The 24,286-nt window shown below is 39.9% G+C and overlaps 2 protein-coding genes across 2 annotated transcripts; one reads left to right on the forward strand and one right to left on the reverse strand.

Annotated features, from left to right (window-relative positions):
* Positions 1-902: 902 nt before the first annotated feature.
* LOC131239373 (GSH-induced LITAF domain protein) lies at positions 903-11,411 on the forward strand. Its single transcript, XM_058237053.1, has 3 exons — positions 903-1,281; positions 10,305-10,431; positions 11,198-11,411. The coding sequence occupies exons 1-3, from the start codon at positions 1,016-1,018 to the stop codon at positions 11,279-11,281; spliced, it is 477 nt and encodes a 158-aa protein (XP_058093036.1). The 5' UTR covers positions 903-1,015; the 3' UTR covers positions 11,282-11,411.
* A 1,371-nt stretch (positions 11,412-12,782) lies between these two features.
* Positions 12,783-22,324, reverse strand: LOC131239374 (uncharacterized). Its single transcript, XM_058237054.1, has 5 exons — positions 22,079-22,324; positions 14,103-14,201; positions 13,879-13,987; positions 13,235-13,438; positions 12,783-13,123 (listed from the first exon to the last, which is right to left on the reverse strand). The coding sequence occupies exons 1-4, from the start codon at positions 22,264-22,266 to the stop codon at positions 13,319-13,321; spliced, it is 516 nt and encodes a 171-aa protein (XP_058093037.1). The 5' UTR covers positions 22,267-22,324; the 3' UTR covers positions 12,783-13,123; positions 13,235-13,318.
* Between the last annotated feature and the right edge of the window lie 1,962 nt (positions 22,325-24,286).

The raw sequence follows: 24,286 nt of genomic DNA on the forward strand, positions 1-24,286 counted from the left end.
GGGAAAGTCATCGCCGCACACTTGTACAATGTGGTGACCGTTCATCAGGTGCGGACCCAGTACTTGGTCCAAAGATCTGGCCATTCGACTCATCAGGAGGGCGTACATGTAGCAGAATCATAGATGGTTACGAAGAAAAGATCAACGGTCCGTAGTGTACAATCGAAGCCGAACTGATGAGTGGGTGGGTGAAGCTCACGCCAATGTGGCGCACGTATGGAGATCCTGTGCACTAATCAGGTGGAGAACATCTTGAGAATGACCTATACCTCCGCCCCACCTAATGAGTCTATAATTTTTTCTCATAGAGTTTTCAAGGTGATCATCACCTGATGAGTGGCAGCGATCTATCACGCGTATGCCAAATCATCAAACGTGCTGCGCGTCCCATTCTCACTTTCACTCGCGCGTTTCTCAAACCGGAAACCTCCATCGCGCGTTCCTCAGGCCGGAAACCTCTTCCCAAAGCGTCCGAATCTGTATACGAGTACGTTTTGCCTCTGTCGCGACTAGGATTTCATCGTGTGCCGTCGCCCATTGGGAGTGACTTGCTTAGTAATCAGATGATCGTAACCGTCCATGATGTATAAAATATTTTATAGAAATCTGATAAATAAAATTATTCAGAACCGACGATTGAGAGTATCATTATATGTAGATGAATTTAGAATAAGGAAAAAGAAAATTATCAGTGGCTCTCATTTCACTGAAAATTTTGAATTTTTAGATGATATTTGAAGATTTAATATGAAAAATGATTAATTTATAGTATTATAAAAAACATGGACGGTTCAAATCATCAGTCCATATCATCTTGTGGGACCCCATGGGTAGCGAAAAAAGTTGTATGATCAATCTCGACAGAGGAAACGAACTAATCACTATATATATATTTCTGCGTCTTCGTCGCCATTCCAACGCGCTTTTCCAAGTCTCTCATTTCCCTCATTCCCCTGCTCGATCTAGCGTCAATCGCAACCGTCCGTTGGCAGAAAACCAATCGAAGAGAGAGAAAATGTCGAAAGACGATCAGCCGGCGGTGGGAATCCCATACCCCTACGACCCGAATCCTAAATCTCCGATGCAACAGATGCATTCCCATCCGACGCAGCAGCAGCAATTCTACTATGTGGGACAGAACCCTTACCAGGCAGGGATGGTCCCACCAAACGCCATCTACGGCGATCCGAAGGGGATTCCTTTGCAGCAGACCATCTTCAGAGACACTCCCGCCCCCTTCAACTGCGTCTACTGCGGCAGTTCCGGCATCACGGACGTCAAGTAAGTAACGCCGTTACTTTTTCCGTCTAAGATACCGTTCTAGGGTTTTCATCTGGTTCTGAATTTGATTGCTTGTTTTTTCTTTCTTTTCTTTTTTATTTAAATTCTCGTCGGTTCGTCGATTTGGACTGGTTTTGTCTTCGTTGCAACTCTTACGTTTTTGGTGGGAGCCGTCGTGGATGGTCGGATGTATGGAGATCGCATGGATCGGACCGTCCCTGCTTTCTGAGTGATGTGTTTTTTCTGTATTTGGATTTGGAGTGTTATGTTTGCCGTCAGTTTTAAGGAGTTAGATTAGGCGGGTAGGATTTGCTGGTTGACGTGATTCTGTTTCCGTGGGCCATCTGCTGCAAAGCCTTCATGTTGGACGGTCCTGATTTCCCGATTATGCACCCTCCCCCTCTGAATTTGGACACTAGACATTTTTTATTTTAGCTGTCCGTTTGATGGAGTTGGATTGGATGGGTAGGATTGGCCTGATCGACATGGTTCTGCTTTTGTGGGCCATCTGCAGAAAGGATTTCAAGTTGGACGGTCCTGATTCCCCCATTGTAGAGCCATGTTGTTTGGTGGAGAGTTGCAATGAAGGAAGACTGGTTCACTGTGATGGACTAGAGTCAGTGTCTTTGTGGTAATTCATCTGTGTGGCGGGTTTCTTGAATTATTCATTTGAATTTAGATTCCGTGATTTTTTGGTTCATTCCATGTTTCTATTTTGACATTGGAAGGATCTTTCCTTGAAGTATGAATTCTGAATTTATAGGAATAAAGCTTCAAATATTCATTGCATAGTAGTTTTTCTTGGGGGAATTGCCCGGCGTGAAATGCCCACAACGAAATTTCACTACAGGTGTATCTTGATTGAATGGTGATGGTGAAGAGAAGTCCTGTTTTTGACTACTTTGCTCTTTAGATAGATAAAAGAAGAAGAAAATCAAATTGTATTGTGGTGCTCTTGGGGGTGCCTAATTCTACATGGGCTATGGTATGACCATTTATTTTTGGAGAACTTTAGAGAAGTTTTTTTTTTTTTTTCTTTTTTTTTTTTTTTTTTTTTTGCATTCAAGTGCTCTTAATCGGATCAGGAAATTTGGATGTTCTATTTTCAATCTCATAGGGTTTGAACCCATAGCTAAATGGTAGACAGGGCGATGGATATCTTGTTGATAGTTAGCAATTGTGGCGTTTCTTGGTTTAGAAGTCAAGTTTGGAATCTAAGGTGGCAAGTCTTTTCAGATTTTTTTTTTCTCTCTTGATTGTTTATTATTAGTAGGAGAACATTTTATTGCAGATATCTAGAAAGAACATCTATTGGAGAGGTGCCATGAGATCTATAAATTTCAATGTAAACTGTCATTTTGATAAGAAGAAATAAACAAATATGCCCTTTCGGATACCTGTTCCCCTTCTAGGGACCATTTATCTTTTTTACTTTATCTTTTTTTCCTTCTCTCTTTACCCTAATCTCAAGATCTATACAGTCGATATGTACATGTACTTATCAAATTGGTAACTAAGCCAACGACTAGTATCTGATGGTGGAAGGAACAAGATATCAAAAGCTAGCAGTGAAGATCAAATAATTGAAAGGAATGCTTTGGAAAGAATGTGGAACTGGCCGGATTGATTTCTCAGGGAGATCTTCTAAAGGCTTGAACAACTTGAACTTGGCACCAACTAATCGGAAGGGAGGAATCTTCAGCAACGCTAGTGCTAGATCAAACACATAATGGATCTAGCAATGGGTATATCGCATCCAAACAATAACAAATTTATGTTTTTATGGTGAGGATCCAACCAGTTGGATTTGCCAAGCCGAGTGATTCTTTGAGTACAACAAATTTTCAATCAACAAACGTGATGGTGGTCTCTTTTCATCTTGAAGAGGAGGCCACACAATGTTATCAATGGTTAACAAGAGACATAGGACCATTTTCATGGGAAAGATTTACAAAGGCACACTGTATTCTTGATTTTGGCCATATTGGCATGGAGATTTTGCTGGGACCTCAGCCAAGTAAGGCAAACTACTTCAATCTCCAAGGATCAAGCGGAATTTGAAAGGCTGTTAAATCGAACCTTTGGATTGTTGTTGGTGTTTCTCATAAATTGTTTTGTGTGTGGGCTGAAGGATGAGATCTAGTATGATGTCCAGATGTTTGAGCCGACTCATGCACTTGCAAGATGATAAGTTGGCATTCTAGCTACGAAACAAAAAGCTGAACCCCAACAGCCAAAACACTTCTTACCTACTGATGGTTGTTGAGCCTTTTTTTCCAATGATTATGCCGCTATACACAATAAATGAGGAAGGTGGATATTTAGGGCCTGTTTGGGAGTGTGGATTCAGAACCCCCAGGATTGGAAACCCCCTGGATTTGCAATCCTCACAGCGTGTTTGGCACCCTGGAGTGTGAATCAACTTTAATCCAAAAATACCTATGCATGGTATATTTACAGGGGTTTTAATTTAATTACTAAATCAATTTTAATATCTCTAATTAGTGAGATATATAATTTTTGACACTATGGTTGTGATAAGCCCTCTGAAATACATGCTTTGCCTGAAAATGATGAAATTCCAAGTCTCGGATGGACTGCAAGCACAAGATAATGTCTGAGTGACTAACCAACAATTTTTATTCGTTGATGAATAGGGACAATGTTTGGATGGTGCTGATTTACATGGACAATGTTTGGACGGTGCTGATCATCATTAGTGAGCCATGTGCCCAATAGAATGATAGTGTACAGTGACACACATGTCACACCTGCAACTATTGAAATGATTTTAGGTGTAATCCAAGCTCTCACTGTGGATTGCAAACCCCTGGATTTGCAACCCCCAGTTACTTTACGTGCCAAACAACCAAGGGGATTTGAAACCCCCTCCAATCCACAGTGCCAAACGACCCCTTAGTCTCTCCAGGAACTTTGGGTCCTAGAAAATTGCTGGCCTGTCCTTACAATTGCGATGACAGATTTCTCAAGATCACACTTAGGAAGCCCAAATCTGCATAATTGCAGACTTTGAAGAAGATTCAAACACGGACTATGTGGGAGGGACGATTGAAGATGACACTAGCAAATAGAACAGATTCTGGACTTCAAGTCTGGTGTTCCTTAGTTTACAAGGATTCTTAAGTTAGAAGGGTCTTAAGTCGGTAAGTCCTTTTAGATTTTCATGGTTGGTTATTATTAGTAAGCAGAGTATTTTATTGGAGATTGCTAGTAGGAATAGCAATTGGGGAGAGAGGTGTCATGAGCTCCATAAGTTTCAATGTAAACTCTCATTTTGATAAGAAGAGATAAATGAAAAAGTTCTTTAGGAGGTCGGTTCCTCTTCAAGCAAACTATTTATCTTCTCTTTTCTCTTTACCCTAATCTCTGGATCAACACCGTAGTTACATATTAGCATAGACATAACTCAAGTTCAAATGGCAGATTTGGCACAATTCAAGGGTTAGGAAATTGGGGAAATAAGTTAGGTTTTCAGAATTGGGTTTGGGTCAACCTGAACCTGGTCAACCTGAACCTAACTGACCTAACTGGAGTTCAGGTCGGGTTGGGTTGGGGTGTCAGGGTCCTCGGCGCAGGTTAGGGTTGGAAAACTCCAACATGATTTGAGGTTAGGTTCTGGTTTAGCAAATTTAGGTAAAGTTAGGTTAGGTTGGGAATAATCATTTGTGAAGGGTTGAGTACGAAGAAGTCAGGTTGTGATGCAGGACGTGTGATTTAACTACTTGGATGCGGGAGATTATTAACATATTAATCACAGTAAATCAAATATGATAACATGTTGTCCAACCATGATCTAAAGAGTACCAAAAAGGCAATAAATTTCATATTTATGATAAAATCATAATCCCACACAAGTCTGAATCATATAAACATGAAAACCTTAGGTCTCATGAGAGATTGGAACTCTCACACTTAACATAGGCATAGTTCAAGTTCAAAGGCAGATTTGGCGCAATTCAGGGGTTAGGAAATTGGGGAAATAAGTTTAGGTTTTCAGATTTTGGGATTTAGGGTTAGGAATTTAGGATTTGGGGATTTAGGAAAATTATGTTTTGTGGGGAAGTAGGGTTTTGAGAACTAGGAAATTGGGTTAGGGTTTTAGGCTTAGGACTAGGGATCTTAAAGGAAAAAGGAGTAAGGATTAAGAGGGAAAGAGAGAAGGAGAGTTGGATGTACGGTCACACCCGTATGGACATACGGTCGTATGGTGTGAATAGGTTTGGTTTAGGTGGGTTTTGGTTGAGAACAAAAGAAAGAAGAAGAGGTAGAGAGAAGTAAAGAGGGATTGAGAGAGATGGAGAAGGAGAAAGTGAAAGAAAATACCTTGATTGTAGATAATGAGATAAAAGAATAAGATAATATGCTTCACACCCTTGGATTCACACCAAAATAACATTTTTTCACAAGAGGATCTCACTTCACATTAGAGAAGATGCTTTTTCTAAGCAAAAGGGACTGTTTCATTCTATTTTCAAAGGGCTAGGGCTGGACGTCCCCCCTTTATAGTCTCAAAAAGGTCTTTTTAAAAAAATAAAAAATAAAAAATAAAATTTATTATTATTTTTTATTTACAAAAAGACGCTCTTAGGAAAGATTTCTTTTTAAAAAAATACCCTCACTTAAATAAAAATGCCTCACTTGTCATGTGGCGTCATAAAACATAAACTTGCTAATCTTAAGTTATGAATAATCAACAAAAACATAAAATATGTTAATCCCAACACTCATGATCACAGTGATCAATGATCAAAATGATCCAACCGTTCAATCAAAGGATCCACACAATCCAATAGTCAAGACTCCTCAACTAAGCAGCCCACATGCATCTTCTTAGTGTATGGTTTTCGGAGATGCATGATCATGCACGTGGGGTCTTCAAGGCCTTGGTGCGGCCTACCCGGGCCCATTTGCAAATCATCGAGCCAAAGTGAAGGCTGGGCCAATCTCCTCCTCTGGTACACCCTAAATGGTCAGTTGTCCTCATCGGGTTGGGTTTGGTTTGGCTTCCTTGGGTTGGAATTCAGGTTGGATCAGTTGCGGATTGGATCCTCTCGAGGTCAGATTGTTCTTGGGTTGACCCTCAACCCGACTCAACCTGCCCAAATTGCACCCCTATTTGGGTTTTGGGTAAGAGGGATGGGTAAGGTTTTGGATATAAGAAACAAACAAAAGAAAGGAGAAGAAAATGATTAAGGGAGAGAAGAAATCCCATGCTCAATACCCAAAGCGAACTTGCTTTGATACCAAAAATGACCTGAAAGCTCCGAATGCATGACAATGAAGACATCTAGCAGCACAAACTAGGATTAAATTGCAAATCTATAAAGGACCATGTGCATTAGGGAGGGTATTTTCAAAGAAGAGAAGATAATGTTTCATTCAACCTCCATATAATCACGTATCCTAGAAGGGCTATAAATCTCTCAACACAGACTAAAACCCTAATAATAACAATGGAAATTACTAAACTGCCCTTAATTAAATGATATTCCCTATTGGTTCTAAGTGAGGGCAATTTTTTCATTTATCTTTGCATTTTAAACCAATAAACATAAAGGAGAAAAAAAAAAAAACTAACGTTAATCTATCCATATGCAGCCACCCTGTGGACCTCACGTGTGTGATAGGCCCCATGCATGGGACCATGTAGGTCCTACACATTGGACAAGGAACCTACTTGCATCAACAAGGTCTTCCTAGTTCCTAGTGTTGATTGGTACATGGATAAGTATTGCCTGTTATGTGCAGTTTATTAGATGGATAAACATGAATAAGCCATGTGTATATCTCTACCCAATGCACATAATGTATCCATCCAATTTGACCTTTATTTGATGATGCATTACTGTTTTTTATGGCGTTATGGACTCCAGCATCAAGTTTAATCCTTGATCAAGGCAAAGAATGGACGACTATTTGATAAGTTGACTTTGTGCTGTAAGGATGAACCGGACAAACAGTTAAAAATGGATGAACTGAATGAATTTTGACTCATGAAGTTTTGAAGATTCTACCAAATAGGTTTGGAAAGAGGAGGGAAGCTTACAGAGATCTGTGATAGCATGTAAGTATGGTAATGATGTTGGGGGTTTACTTTGTATTCCTCTCAGTATAGAGCTTTTGGGCTCTGGAAAGTAGTGTGTAAGTTGGAAAGTTTATTCAGTAGGGAGATTTCTTTTTGTTCGAGTGACTGAGGCTGCGTTCAGTTTTGGGAAGATGCATGGTCTAATTCTACGAGGGGATCTTGATTAATGAGTCTGTGGATGGAGTATAGATGAAATGGTAGATACTGTCAGAAAGTGGTAGTTGAATTTCACAATCAGATGTCGATGCCATGATCAAACCTGTAGATGAGATTTGATCACATATTGTCAACACAATGTTATGGTAACGTCAAGTAAGATGGGCCCACTGTGATGTATGCATGACATCCACTAAGACCATCAGGTGCACCGTCTTATGTCTGGCCTGGGGCCCAACAATTAGGCCGATCAGAAACTTAGGTGGGCCACACTAGAGGGATCAGTTGGGAGCAAGGTATCCTGTATCGGTATTGGTTGGCATAATGGTGCCCTCCGATACCGATACGGATACGGGGGTGTAACGGCGATACGGGGGCGTAACTGGCTGTAACGGTGCAATTTTATTTTATTTTTTTGCCAAAAAAATATGAAAAAATATGGATTAAATCTGGAATATTCTAAGCATTCCAAATATGCATTCATTATAAATTAGAACATGTTTATGGTGGTGTAACGGTCCACTCTTTGGTGAGAAGTTGTATCGGATTGTCTAATGAATTTATGAACCTGACAACCTGGATTTGACTGCAAAACTCATATATTTAATTTTCTAATTATATACTATCAATGATAGATATATTAGAATGAATGTAATATGAAAATATCTTACATGTGTAATATATTCGATTTTTTTATTTTTTTTAAAAAAAGCCGAAAATAGTGCGTAAATAGAAAAAAATTATTAAAAAAATGTAAAATGACAACAACAATCTGTAAAATGGATATTAACATGTTCTACTATGATTAACACATCATATTCTACCATTAAAACAACAAAACATTTAATAAAAAAATGATTTTTCGAATTTTTAAAAAAAGGGCCGAAAATAGTGCATAAATAGAAAAAAATTATAAAAAAATATAAAATGACAACAACAATTTGTAAAATGGACATTAACATGTTCTACTATGATTAACACATCATATTCTACCATTAAAATGGCAAAACATTCAGTAAAAAATGATTTTTCGAATTTTTTTAAAAAGGGCCGAAAATAGTGCGTAAATAGAAAAAAATTTTAAAAATATATAAAATGATAGCAACAATCTATAAAATGAACATTAATATCTTTTATTATGATTAACACATCATATTCTACTATTCGAACAGCAAAACAATGAATAAAAAATATAAATACCTATTTTTGAAGAATTTCTGAAAAATGGCCCACGGAGCTTTGAATCAAGAAAATCCTTAATATAAGTTGTTTTTATCTGTAATATCAAGCTAAGAGTGGTCGAAAATAGCAATACAATGATTTAAGAAAAGTTTGGAAGAAAGAAGTTTCAAAAAAAGTGAAAAAATACACCTTAAAAAGTAAAAAAATAAAAAAAATAAAAAGCCTTTTTTTACCGTTATAGCTACAGAATCGGGGGGTGCCCCATTACGGCCCCGTATCGCATAACGGCCACTGCCGTTACTGATATGTATCAGCCGATACGGCCGTATTGTAACGGATATGGGACACCTTGGTTGGGAGGGGATGCCCACACTTCAGGATTCGGTTTTGAAGTGGATAATGAGAGTACGGGATTTATGAAATGGCGATACACACTCTAAATATCATGTTGGTTTCATTTTGACTTTAGGTGTAGCAGTTCCAAGAGCCAGGACTGATTGCTATAAGTGTACTTTCTTCGGCCGTCAACGGTTCCACTGAGGGTGCATTTGGATACACTGTTGAGTGTTGAATTACAATTATTGGTCCAATAAAGCAGTAATCACTAAATTGTCATTAAATCATTAAAAAAGAAAAGAAAAGAAGAATTAAAAAAAAAAAAAAAAAGTCACATTCATGCTGAGATATGGCCTCCAAGTTGCAATTGTGTCACTTCCAAGTTGGATGAACTGTGAACTGTCATTGACTTTGTTAAGCTGGATGTTTGCAATTCAGTTCATTTTGCATCCAAACGTCGCCTTACTTTTCCATTATGATTGGTCAGGATTACACCAATGATATCCATCAGGTGAAAGAGGGACTGTATTCTTCTAATGGATAAGTTAGCTGATTGTTGATTTTAATGGAGGGATCGTTGTTTTTGTAGGAAAGATGAACTAATATAATTTCATTGTTTAGGCATCACTTGTGTATTCGCCTGCATTATTTTTCTTAAAAGGGAGTTTTTTGATACTCCAGCTTTTTATGAGAGGCACTCAGAAATTGTATACATGGCACAAATTAACTCATTAAACCAAGTCCTAAAATCAGTTTTGTTGAGCAATCCAAACAGGGATATAAAATCAGTTTTGTGGACAGTCGTCTGTTGAAATCAGGGATATTTTCATTTTTAGCCATCCAATAATTGTCCACCAGTCTGGCAGTCAGATAATGAAACAAGCGTAACTTCTGGGTCATGATACATCCAAAATGGGACCTGTAATTTGGACATTTTAATTTGAATTACTTGTATTCCAAGTATGCAATTTAATTAATTTCTAAGTGCTGCCAATTGATCCATCACACACTGCCGAAGTATCAAAATCTTTCTTTTTCCTCATCTCCCTTTGCATTTTACCAAACTACTGAAGTGGCTGTAGTTAAGACCTCTTTATAACCTCAAAATCTATTGGCAAAATCACACACGTGTGTGCGTGTGTGTACCCATAGTGCCTTTAAACCCTTTTATCTGATATTTGGAAACGTGGCAAGTGATACAAAGAAAAGAAAAAAGAAGTGATCTTTTAATATATTATACCAGATCGAAGCCGAGCCTAGCAGCTTTGATTGGATGCATGATGCCGATGTGTCTGGGAGTATGCTTCCTCTGCCCTTCAATGGATTGCCTCTGGCACAAGTATCATTACTGCCCAAGCTGTGGAGAAAAGGTAAACACATCAGTTTCATTATTATTTTTGGGCACTTTTTTCTGCCTTCTCCTTTCTATGGGTGGCACTGCTTCAGGTTGACCAGTTGGCCCAACTGGCCTGACCCACTTTTGAGGCAGCTTTGGGCCCAAGCTAAATGGGTAGCAGATTCGGCTCGGTCTAGATATTTGACCCATCTAAGTATATGGTTGAGACTTGGGTTGAACTGTAGCCAACCCAACCTGATCTGACTCACCCATATAGGATGTATATTTAAGTGGGTTTGGCCGGGCTTGATGAATATAAGTGGGTTGGATTAGCTAGAGGGTCATGGGTCAAGTTCGGGCTAGAAATATTTGCCCGCTGAGTAAATGGGTTGGGCTTGGGCTGGCCCTGACCTGGGCTGAACCTGACCCATTGCCAGTTGCCACCCCTACTCTTTTCTTCTTTTTGTTGTTGGTGAGTGTATTCTCTACAGAAAATTTAATATCAAGCTTTTTCTCATCACAACAAACTGAGCATGTGGGATCCTCCTTACAGTGACCAAATTTATTATTTATATGGTGGGGCCCATTGTGGATGCCCCACTGGATCAACAGCTTCGGTTCCTGGAAGGTGGATCCCATATGTACCTTGCCTGAGTCAGCTTAGGTTATTTGACCATGGTTGAACGATAAGTGCCCGTTTATTCTTAACGAGCATTGTATGATAGCTTGCTATCTTGCAGTGAATTTACTTACGGAGTTACTACTGACTGACTGACGTTGTTTGCTTGGATTTTTCATAGGTTGCTGATTTTGAGAAATCAGATCCATGCATCATGGTGGATGTGCCACGCTGGACGGAGCAGAGTTTTGCAGTGCCTGCTTGATTCTTGTTTCATGCCCTGCTTCTGTTGTGTGTTATCCTTCTGTTTCAATGGACTAGAGTTTCCTTGTATTGGGGTGTGCTTGTAGATAAAGGAGGTTTCAGATAAAGAGTACATGGACCTTTTATTATCATTTGATTCGTGCAAATAGCAAGTTAACTTCAAGTGGAGTTACAAAGGCAAGTTTAATACTCGTGAAACGTGGATTTTTGCATTATGGCAGTCCATTCATGTGGGCCCACCCGTGTTGGCAGTCCATGGCATCAATCAGTCCGGAGCAAAATCAAAATTTTGAATAGGTGAGCTTTTTGCCTGGCCAAAGCTGACCCTGAGCTGGCCTATTGACAGCCCAATTTGAAAAGCACCATCTAGGTTGTGGAAATGGCCCATCAGATGCACGGCCTGGCCAGATTCCTGGCATAGGTTACGCTGCAAGACCCACCTCATAAACATCTAGGGGCAGAAATCAGATTGCCTTCTGAGTGACTCAGTAATCTATCATTGAAAGCTTCCTAGGGCCCCCAGTGATGTTTATTTGTCATCCAACCTGTTCATAAGATCACACACATACATGGATGTTTATTTGTCATCCAACCTGTTCAAGCTTATATTTGTGTTTTCCTTTCATCCATGTCTGTGTGGAGGTGTGGTCCACTTGAGCTTTGGAAATGCTTTTCAACAGAAGAATTCAATTCACACTGGTTCATGTGGTGTTGAGGTGTGGTCCACTTGAGCTTTGGAAATGCTTCATTTTTGGGTTCAAGCCCTAAAATTATCTGATAAAATGGATGGGAGATGGAGTGGATAAAATACATAATTCACCGTAGGCCCCACAGTTTACTCAGCTTCCCTAGGGGCACATAGGCACGCAGGACAAGCGGACCATCCGTATAAATGAGAAGCTTGATGTCAAACGAACGTGCAAATGCATGCGCAAACCTAGCCAGCCTCCTACGAATTCTAATTCCATAAATAATCCATCACAAGTGTCCCTCGAAAATCTCTGAGCCACCCAAAATCACCGGTAAAATAGAACATGGAACATGTTTAGTGGGAAACGCCCATTGTGGGGGCCTACCATGTTGTATAAGTATAAATCCAGAATCCAGGCCCCGTTCTGACCCTTCATCCAAGCCAGACAAAGGGTCACCTGAAAAATCTGATGGTTTTATGACTCAGGTGTTCCCCTGTGAAATTCAATGGTTGGTGTTCCTTCCCAGCCTTTTCCCTTTGCCATGGTCCACTTCAGTTTTGGATCGGGCCGAGTATTGGGCTATTTGGATCCCTATTCTCAAAGAGTCACATGCTATCAGCTTCGAAAGCAAACCCCAAATGTCATGTATCAACCTTACACCTGCTGGAACTAAATTCAAGGAATGGCAGGCCTACGAATCCACCGGAATCTCAAAGGGAGCAGCAGCTGTCCTTGACCGACTAATGCATCCCCACAGCAGACTCCATCTTGAGATTGAGCATCTCTCTGATAACCCACTAATTTGATAAATGGCCCACCAACATCAGTATCTATAGCAAAGAGAGGAGGTTTGTACAAAACATGCTGCCCTCCAGCTTACCAAAATTGTATCATGCTTTCTCGTTAACACTAAACAGTTAGAAGAGGGCTCTATAAACTTTGTAAACTTTGACTGCATTCCTAAAGACTTGAGTTCTTGCCTCAAGGCAGATCAAGCTAAGCTCATCCGTCAACGACCTGAAATGGATGGCTCAGCGCCTTTTCTTACTCGCTTTCGCAGCACCGGACTTTGACGGACTGAGTATTGCATACACAAACAGGCCCACGATGGACAGCACTGAAATCAGAGACCCATATTTTGCTAACAGCCTCTGCATGCAAAACAGCTTCGTGTAAGTTACTATGATCGCAAGAAAAAACAAAATCCTCAAAGAGCTTGGTTTTTGAACTGAGAAGCAATACTAATGGGGCATGGTTCTTACCTTGACCTGACGAAGTTCGGTTGCCACAGAAGGTCCATTTCATGAAACAGAAAGAATCAGCAGCAGCAAAATGTTAGAGATGGTCTAAGAAATGTCTAGATTTTGAAGACACGGGAAAAAGAGAGATCTTACCCATTCAAATTTCTTTTCCGGTGGTCTTTCTGCAAGAATATCCAACGGCTGAATGGGGGTAGAGTATGCCTCCTACAACAGGCAGGTTTCCACAGTCAAGATGATGATGGATATTTTGTGATTCTAGGCATTTTTTTACCCAACCCAACAATACGGCCCGGTCAGGTGTACCTTTGGGTAACCAGGGCCTTTCAACTTGCTAGCCATATCATGGGAAGGACCATTCCATATGATCTCCTCTATCAGATGATCCTAGCCATCCGACTGGAGGCTTGCAGATGGGCAAACATTAATGGAAGGCCTGGCATGATGGGATAATCCAATGGGGGAGATTTACAGGTATCACTATCCACAATGGGGCCCACTGGGCCCCAATGGATAGTCCACTTGGCCAAATGTTTTGTTCAATCAAGATTCGCCACCTTTCCCCACACAAAATGAAATAGAAATCATTCAACTGCCACAAAATTATTTTAAAGTGTGTTTAATCTCCGCAAGATTGAACAATGTACCTGCAGTGTGGCCCTTGAAGGGATGCGAAATTTGATAACAGCGGGTGCACCGTAGAACATGCCTTTAACTTTGGACTCCATAACGAATGAGTGTGAAACAACGGCACCACTGCCAATTATTCAGAATTGCAGATAACACTCAAGTGGGGTAAAAAAAACAAACAAACAAAGAAGACTAACAAGAAGATATGGGAACATGGTTATGACAGTGTGATGGAACTCACGCATCGAGCCTCTCCCATGAATTTGAAGTGTTGCCAGTAACAAGATCAAATACATCTTGAGACCAATTATCGTCGGTGAGGCTGACATCATATGCTGTCCTAAAAGAGATAAGGGGGAAAAAATAGGTTATTTAGCAGAAAACATGTAAGATGCAAGCTAAATAATTAAGGGGGAAAAAAACGAGAGAACAACCATTCACAGCCAACCCTGATAGCAGGACCTATTATTCTATTTTTGGCTATTGAATAGTACAGTCCTACTCTTGATAAAAACCGAAAAGCCTTTCTTTGGTTGCAGAAGAATTCACAGCCTTTTCTTTCTACCTCTTCCTCTTCATTATTTTATTTGTTTCCTGTCTCTCTGTGTCTGTGTGTTTTTCTTTTTTCTTTTTCTTTTTTTTTTTTTTTTTTTGGGGGCGGGGGGGGGGATGGATTTGATATTCGCAGAGTATGGCGGTCACAAAATGCAGGCACACAAAAATTGTAGAAATGACTTGCATTAACTTCAATTAAACTGTCCAAATTGTGGGACCCACTCTACACCCATCATCATCCCAAAATCAGATTGGTTTAGCAACCTAACCTCTGATTTGCAGACATTAGTTTGCTGAATTCAAACCATTGGCTATTTTTCGCCCCAACCATCCCAATGAATATCCACTTGTAGACTAGTTAAGCAAACAAATTAATGTAACTTTTGGTTTGTGATCATCTAAAGTGGAGCTCATCATTTGAACAGTAACTTGAGTTGCTCACATGCCACTTTACAATTTGTTAATGCCTGCATATCAATCATCACACTCAGCCAGAGCATTAAAAAAAAAATCTCCTTTTTAAAAACTTTGGAACTAACCAGTTTCAGGAAAAATAATAATAATAATGATAGGAAAATGGATTGGAACCAATCCCTATATATATATATATAGTAAAAACACACATTGATAGGCTGCAAGAACTATTCCTCCCCTGCCATTGGTGGAAGGCATGAGCTCCCACTTGAAACATAACAGGGCCATCAAATATTTTGTGTCAGCCCCTATTTCGGCAGCATATACGAACTACAGACCACAAGAAGCAGGAGCTTAGTTCTAGCAGTAGCAGATACTGAAGTGGCCTCCAACTAGATCCTAATTTTCATCAATGATACACCAACTTAAACACAGGCCTGTGACCATTGTTGAGTTTGTCTCCATGAGTTTAAATGGAAATCTTGAAAAAGATCATCAATATACAAGGTGGGGGCCACTGTGAACATGACCTAGCCCAAAAATCAAGTTTTTCCACTCATCAAGTGGGCCAAATGTGTATGTAACAGTTTTATCTTTTATCTTTATTTGTTTTTTGAAAACAATGAGGGTGAAGCGGTGTAGGTGGCAGGAAAAGATTTGATGACCTATATGTTTAAGCAGGGATATGGTCCTTGATATAGTAGAAATGTGAAACAGGATGCATGTAACTAAACCCAATTAGTTTAGATGATGACGATGGTAATCATGAAAATGACAAAACATCGCTAAGGTCCATATTCAATACACGCATGCAACCCACCCGATTACTGGACCTTTTAATGTTTTTGGGCCAAAGCATGTTCATGGCCTGATGAAAACTATTTTATTGCACATAATAAGATATATTTCCAGATACTCTATATATATATATATATATATATATATAAAAACCCATGATAACCTGTAGAACACATTGTTTCTTGGTAATTCTTAACAGTACTATTCAAACCAAGAACATATTTCCAATATCCTTCTTGTCATTGAGACTATTTCGAAATATGCTTCCACAACACATCACTAATCAATGGAGTAACAACAAAATCATACCCTAATGTTCTCAATGATACCTTATTCCTTCGTCATCATCACCATCATTTAAGACTTATACCAATTAATTGGGGCCGGCTACATGTATCCTGTTCCGCCATTCTACTCTATCAAGGGCCAGACCATAATTAAGACCGTAGGTCATAAGTCTTTTCTCACTACCTCCGTTCACGTCCCTTTGGACCTTCCCCTTGCCCTTTTAGTGCCTTCAACTTGTACCAACTCCCTCCTAACCAGCACAATATTTCGTCTCCACTGCACATGACCAAACCATCTAAGTCTACTACTTTCCCTCATCTTATTACCTATTAGTGCTACTCCTAAATCCCTCATATGGATTCGTTTCTAATTCTATCCTTGTCTTGCCACTCATCCATCTCAACATCCACATTTCAGCTACACTCATCCTATGAACATGTTGTTCCTTAACCACTGCCCAACATTCTATCCCATAAAGCATGGCTAGTCTTATAGCCATCCCCTATAAAAAAATTTCATTTCAGTTTGTGTAGTACATGACGATCACATTAAATTCCAGAGGCACATCTCAATTTCTTCCACCCTGCTTGAATTCTATGGGCAACATCGTTCTCAATCTCTCACACTCTCAAGAATTATCAATCCATGATATTGGAAGTGGTCGTTTTGGGAAACATCTTGATCAGCAATCTTAACTAATTCATTGTTCCCACTTTTATTGTTAGTAAAATTGCACTCCATAAACTCTATTTTAGTCCAACTGATTTTAAATCCTTTAGATTCTAAAGCATCCCTCCATACATCTGGCTTTGTGTTTTCACCCTCCTCCATCTTGTCAATCAAAACTATGTCAGATAATATATTTGTGATATTTGCAAATGGTACTACCAAAATGGCATGATTCACAATGTGTAAAAAACTTCAACTGGTTGCAATGAACCAGGTGGTCCCAAGTCCAAAGCGAAGGAGGACAGTTAATGTTGGATACAGTCATTGAACTTCTGCCGAGCAATCATAGAAGTTTATAACAAATAGCTGGGACATGACTATGATGATGATGATGATGAGCTGACCAAGACATTAACATAGACATAGTGTAGGAAACCAGTTGAAAATCCTCTAAAATATTTGTGAATTAGAAAGCAGGATTTGCTGGTTGCAAAGCTAAATCCAGTTCCTTTCATTGGAGAGTTGCTGTCATTTTGAAGAGGCACTGGATTTCTGGTCCATCAGTCATCCAGCTTCCCTTTCTCTAATTCCCAGAGGAGGCAATGCACAGACTGACAGGCTGATTAAATTGGGTGCTTTAAGGTGCAAGTTTCTCATTCGAGACAAGATAAGCTTGCTCCTGCTGTGGTTCTGTTGTATTTTTTCTAGCTGATTTTTTTTTTTTTTTTTTCGTGCTCCTGCTCTGTTGTCTTTATTCTGCTTCTGTTATTTTGGTGTTGGGCCTTCAATAAATAAATAACACTAACTGATTATAATGTCAAAGGCTTGTTACTTGTTACTAACTCCTAAATAATGAGCTGTGTAAATCACAACAATTTGTAGAGAAGTGTTTACATTGTAGAGATGAGATTGTTGAGCTGTATATGTGGGAAACTAGGAAGGATAAAATTATGAATCAGGTTATTTGAAGCAGCCCAGTAATAGTACCAATAAGAGTAAAAAGATTGGGAAGCACATTGAAATTATTCTGTCAGTGTAGCAAAAACCAAAGATCGATTCGCAAGAAGGGTAACTTGATTAGGGTTGAAGGACTCAATGAATATAAAAGGACTTGGATCAAGGTAGTTTGAACAGATATGAAGTCTTGCATACTTACCAGGGACAGAGCATAAGATAGGCATATTGGTGAAACATGATTTGTAAAGCTGACGCTAAATACCTAGGGCAAGGCTAAGATGATGATATGTGGCAACAAACCATGTTACATGGGTATGGCTATACATTTAATAATTTAGTCTTTTATTACAAAAGGAGTTTTTAAATTACTTTTCTATTTCTCAAGATGTTTTTAAAATTTTCTCCTTAATTATTACTATAAATTATAAAATACTTAGGTAGAGTGGAGCTACAACTCATGGATTTAATCAACCTATGTAATACACTATTAGATAGCACATGATTGTAATCAACATATGTAAGTCTATTACGTAGTGCCTGTGCGAGTTTTGTGCTCGCATTGCTGATCCCAAGCCTAGATAAAGGAGGGTTGCATCATGTTGGCAGCCGGTGTCAAACTTGTACCATACTGCCATCATGAATCTGAACAATATAATGATGAGGTAGAGCTGAGAGTCTCCCGCTCATTAGATGAGCTGGTAGAGAAAGTGCAGTGTGTGAGTGATCCAGGGTTCAATCCCTGGTAGTGTTACCTATCAAAAAAAAAAAAAAAAAAGAGTTAAAGCTGAGCCATACACAACATGGGCCCATATCCACACCCATCTCATACAATATCTAAGATAAGTACTCCAAGGGATCTGAAGGACTACAACTAGATCATTCAAAATGTGACTTGGAGAAATTACAGGAGCAATCAACTCCACTTTTTTTTAAATAACCTAAGCATTCGCATCATCATTTAATCTCTACAGTGCTGCAATCAATGCTTAATATATTGGTTGGTAACCAACAAGAACTAAGTTTGGTGCATTGGTAACCTGTCAATGCTCAAGAAATCAGATGTGCACAGGTGGGCCAACTGATATTTTAGATATGGCTGGATATGTGATCTTAGATTTCAGTATGATTCTCATAGAAACTGGCCTTTTGAAAGCCAAACTGTGTAATAGAGCTATCATTGACTAGAAGGACAGGGTCCTTTGTTGTATGAATGCTACACATCAAATCTCATAGAAACCGAACCTAAGTATTAAACATTCAACCCTAATGCAACTCAGGATGGGTTAAGTTGGTTAGGTTGGATCGGGTTGGGTAAAAACGACCCATTATCTGCACTAAAAACTCTTAACAAGGCAAAGTTTTATCATATGTAAAAACTAATGGGCCCGGAAATTTTGCTCTTGGCTATTAGCATTATATATAGTAGAGATATAGGGCCTAAAATGGGGGATGCAACCAATTTGCATTGACAAGACGTTGTATGCAGCCAATCTTGTAGCAAAGTTTTTGCATTTGCTTTTCTCTCAATAAGATAGTACAAGCTTCTTTTTTTTAATCGAAAAGTGAAATGGAGGGGGGAAAAAAAAAAGTTTGCCTCTGATGTTTCATTTTAAGTGACAATTTTAGAGGGAGAAAGGTTATCCTGTGTGGGATTGCAAAATAAACAATTGCAAATGCAAAGGAAAGGCATTTTCCTGGACTTTTCCTAGCAGAACAAATAGGTGCAAAGGGTTTGCTTCCCCTACTGGTGATGTCAGTTCATCTCCGTTTTGTGTCACATTTTCGCTTTCCCTTGCATTCCACCAGCATACCTAAAATCTAAACAAGCCCACAGGGCCAAGGTCGGGTTCGGTTGGGTTGCTTGATGCAAGCCTGAACCCAAGCCCAACAAGACCTAGGGTCGGGTTGATGATTTTCAGCCTGGGCCCAACCCAACTCAACCCACCTAAAGTTTGGGTTAGGCTAGTCAGGTTTTGGTTGAACCCAAACGAGTTGCAACAGTAGTTCCAGGCGGTTCACCAGATCATAGTGCAATTATCATTCACTTCATTAGACCAACTGGAACAGATGAGTGAACATAGTAGAAGCACATATCATTGGAATGGGGAACCAGGTAAACATGAAAGTAACAATAAGTGATCTAAGAGGCTTGTGTGGAAGAGCCATGCTCCTATGGTATCATCATCTCATTGGCACTGCTATAAGAGCCATGCCACAGCTAATCCAAATTCTACTCTCCCAACATGTATCAATGTGGCATTTACATATGAGATTTAGGCTGTCCATCAGGTGGGTGCCACTGTGGCTGTGACGTGGACCAAAAATCAGGCTGGTTTTATCATTAGGTGCGAGACACCTGTATGATGAATGTCAACAGTTGATCAATTATTTTAACCGTCAACTTTGTTCACATGTGTGCAACCTAACTGACGGCCAGAATGACCATATATTTGGGCCATTGCACGTACACTGTAGGGGCGTAGATGTCATACATGTCAGGAAGAGTGCAATTCATCTAATTTCTCTTGCCCTAAAATGGGGTAAAAACAACTTAGAATGGGACTTGCATTAGAATAAAAAAGAAAGAAAAGAAATTAATCAACTACCGTAAAGCATTGTGACAGGTCATTATATCATCACCTTCATTTATAGTCAACCGAAGTACACAAAACCAAGTTACATGATGGATAATCAGACCGAGTTGGTTGGCTCAACTCCAACTCGACTAAGCCGATCCAAAAGCAACAATTGGATGGAAGTGAGGATCCACGACTAGTCAAACTAAACTCGGACAACTTCTAGTTCAACCCCTCACAACGACCGAGATGAGTGAGAAACCAATTTTACCAAGATGCATCCGATTTCATTGTTTCTTTCTTTTCTTCTTCTTATTCTTTCTTTTTTTTTTTTCTGAAAAATCATTTCATTTTTTCTGTTTATGCATCGGATTATGATCCTTCTTTTGTAGCCTTCTTAACATCAAACAGTCCTAAAGGTTTGGGAGGATTGCTGCGATGGAATTTTATCATAGCCTTCCTTTCCATTTGTCATGCCTGCTAGATTTTTCCAGATTCCAATCCAATTTGATCATTACCAATCTTCCATATATCTTAACACACATTGCTGTAGTAGTAGGTAGAACAATAAATCAGAGAAGTAGGTAGAACAATAAATCAGAGAGGAAAGTGATATAACGATACCAAATGTCTAAAGCACTACTGCACCAGTTAGTTCCAAGATCCCATGGAATATAAAACATGTAGAACAGAAAATGGGGAAAAGTAGAAATGCATAATCAGTCTATGCTACACTCAAAACCAAATGAGCAATAAAATCTCCTATAACCCTACTTTATACAACAAGATTAGCACGAACAGAGCAGGGTTGCAATGATTTAACAGATACATTGAAAACAAATGCAGAGCAAGAACAAGATTGCTTAACGGTAACCACTCAAAATTACAAATATCTGACTAGACGAACAATCAGCATGCAGCTGGAAACAACTGATTTTGCATACAATTCACAGTGCCAATCGAATGAAAAACACCCACATTGGAAGTACTATACAGTCCAATCCGATTGGACAGCAATGCAAGTGGATTTCTTGGCCATCCCGACATGGAATGGAAACACCCACGGTGGAAATGCTACACAGGCCAAGGTAATCAGATGGCAACAGGAAGCAGGTCTCACTAGATCTTCCTACTCCTTAAAAAGTGGTCCCCACTTGCCCACACATAAAGCAAACATTTGCCATGGGTAGCTTGATCTACCTACACAGAAGTGGGATGCATGCAGTAAGAGCTCAGAGCTCTCTCCATGTGAACCTGATTGGATGGATACAGGAAGGGGACACTGCACAACCCCATCACCTCCTTAGAATCCAAAGATGCAGGCCCCACCACGGGTCGCAATGGGTCGTGCTTGGGCCTGATCGTGTATCCTGATTGATAAACAGGGCGGGCCCGGGCAAAGGTTTTAAAAAATCTTCTATTGAGGACCAACCCAAGCACTTGCGATGTTAATAGCCGGGCTTGGGCCTGAAACAAATGCCCCAATTAGTCGTGGTTGGGCTTCTGGACCCGGCCATTGCTGCCCCTGGGCAGCACTTCCCTTCACCCATAGTGAAACTCCGCTATGGCTGTTTCACTCATTCGCTGAAATCTAATAAGCATGCAATTCATTAATTATCTACAGTTCACAGAAAATAACAGATACTTCAATCGCACAGAAGCTTTATCTCAAAATTCACTACAATGGAAATTAAAAAACAATTTCATCAATAAGAGCACGATTGGTTTATCCAAATACCATGATATTTTGCACCGAATTAGACTGATTAATCATGAAATTTCATGATATACAATGCAACCAAACGCACCTCAGATTAAGAAACGATAATATATAATACAATCAAACAAAACCCTAACAACTCCACAGAAGAGATCAAGAATCCATCAGAGGGCAGCACAAAAGCATCCAGATCTAATAGATCGGACGGTTGAGATGTGAGAGGGAATTAGAGATACGTACGCGGATCCTCGATTGTAGATGTCGATGGAAACAGCAACTCGTTCGGAGCCCGATTTGAGCCTGGAGAGGCTGACCTTCTTGTGTGCGACAATAAAAGGGGCGTCGGTGATCCCACGGGCCACCGGTGCGAGGATGAGAGAGATGACAGCGAAGAGGAGGAGAGCTTCCGTTCTCGGATTCATCGCCATGGCTGCCAGAGATCTGCCGAGAGCGAGAGGAGATCGAAAATAAGAAGAGGAGACGTGTAGTCCGCGGACCACTAAAACTGAAACGAGTTCGTTTTGACTTTTCAGTCCGTCGCGACTCAGGATGCAGCGGGTGTCGCCACCCATTGGGCCCACATTCTGAGATGATCTGATGGTTTGAACCGTCTATATTCTAGTTACCATAATAAATAGCTGATCTTTGACCGTTGATTTTCAGTGTTGAATGAGAGCCATTGAAATTTTTCTTTACTACAAGAGTGATGGTCACATCATCCGTTCAGATTAATGTCCCGTACTCATAGATTCCACGGCATAAACCCAAAAATGAACCGGATCAAAGGGTCAAGTGGGCCACACTAGAGGAAACAGTGGTGATTGAACAACCACCGTTGAAACATTCGTATCGGCACAAAAGTTTTTTTATCAGGCCATGTTTCTTCTGTTTTCAGTTCATCCCAGTGGGAATGACCTTATCAACGGTTTGGATGTCATGTAAATATCAAGGTGGAACCAGAAATGTTGCAACGGTAGGCACTTCTTTCCCTTGTTTTCCCTCTCGTGTGCCCCACTTGAGTCTTGGATCCTGCTAAACTTTAGTTGTATGTCTTAAAATGATCTCACAAAACGGATGGACAGAGTGGATTTCTTAGAAACATCACTGTGGCCCACCTAGGTTCCCAGCAAATGCTTTAGCAGGAAATCCACGTCCGTAGTCCGCTTGGCAATCTCAGCCGTTGAAGAGGTCCGTCTGCCATGGCCCGGAATGGCTGCTGCAAGGTACTGTGGCCATTCTATGTGCAGGTTTACATTAAGTCCATTTAATGGACGGTTCAGATCATTTTCATGGAAACAGAGGACCTTCATTGGTCTATTCGGATTGGCCCCGACGGGCTACGTTTTCACTGTGGGTGGATCCCTAACTACGGGGCCCACATTGATGCATGTGCCTTGCATATGGAAGGGGGTAAAATAGACCCGATCCAGCGGATCTGACCCGATCCGCCCGATTCGAACAGAACCGATGGCCTGGATCGGTTAGGTTCGGGTAGGAGCAGTCAATCCGAACAACAATCGGATCGGATTTGGGTACATAGTAAATCCAACTGAACCGAACTGAAATCTGATCCATTTGGATCCGATCCGAACTGCACCGGGTGTAGTAACTAGTAAATTACAAGTTTACCCCTCCCTATATCTCATATTAATAGGTGGATCATACAAATTTTTTAACGGTGAAAATCATTATTTCCGCTTCTATTTATGGTGTGGTCCAGATGATCTTTGGATATGATTCATTTTTTGGACAATGCTCTAAAATGATCTCTGAAAATATATGAACGATGTAGATATAATAAATACATCACTGTAAGGCTCATATAACTTTGATCTCCTTTGAACCGTTCGCACAACTCAGAGCTCGAGGAGCGTCAGTGCTTGTCTTCAAGTGACATGTACCTATAGCAGTTGCCTACATAGCTGGTGTTAGCTAGCTAGTAGCTACAAAGGTCAAAGAGTGGGAAGCGGATTGCGTACTAAGTAACTCAGTATGCTAAGCGTACTGAATAAACTCTATGGGATCCACCGTGATTTATCTATTTGATCTACACTGTCCATCCATTTTAAAAGTTAATTTCATTTTCATGTGCCAAAAATAAAATATATCCAAAGATCAAATAGACCACACCACAGGAAATAGTGTGAAATAAGTGTCTACCATTGAAAATTTCTAGGGGCCACTGAAGTTTTGGATCAAGCTGATATTTTATCTTTCCCTTAATCCAAGTATTTTTGATCTTATGAACATGTTGGATGACAAATAAATATCCATGTGGGCATTAGAAAGATTTCAATGGTCGAAATCATTATTCCCACTATTTCCAATGGTTTGGTTCACTTGAGCTTTGTATATGCTTCAATTTTAAGCTCAACTTATAAAATTAGCTAAAACAACGTATGGACGGATTGGATAAATTGCATACATTCAAGGTGGGCTCAAGTGGTA

The sequence above is a fragment of the Magnolia sinica genome, chromosome 3, assembly GCF_029962835.1.
Source record: "Magnolia sinica isolate HGM2019 chromosome 3, MsV1, whole genome shotgun sequence".
Taxonomy (NCBI): domain Eukaryota; kingdom Viridiplantae; phylum Streptophyta; class Magnoliopsida; order Magnoliales; family Magnoliaceae; genus Magnolia; species Magnolia sinica.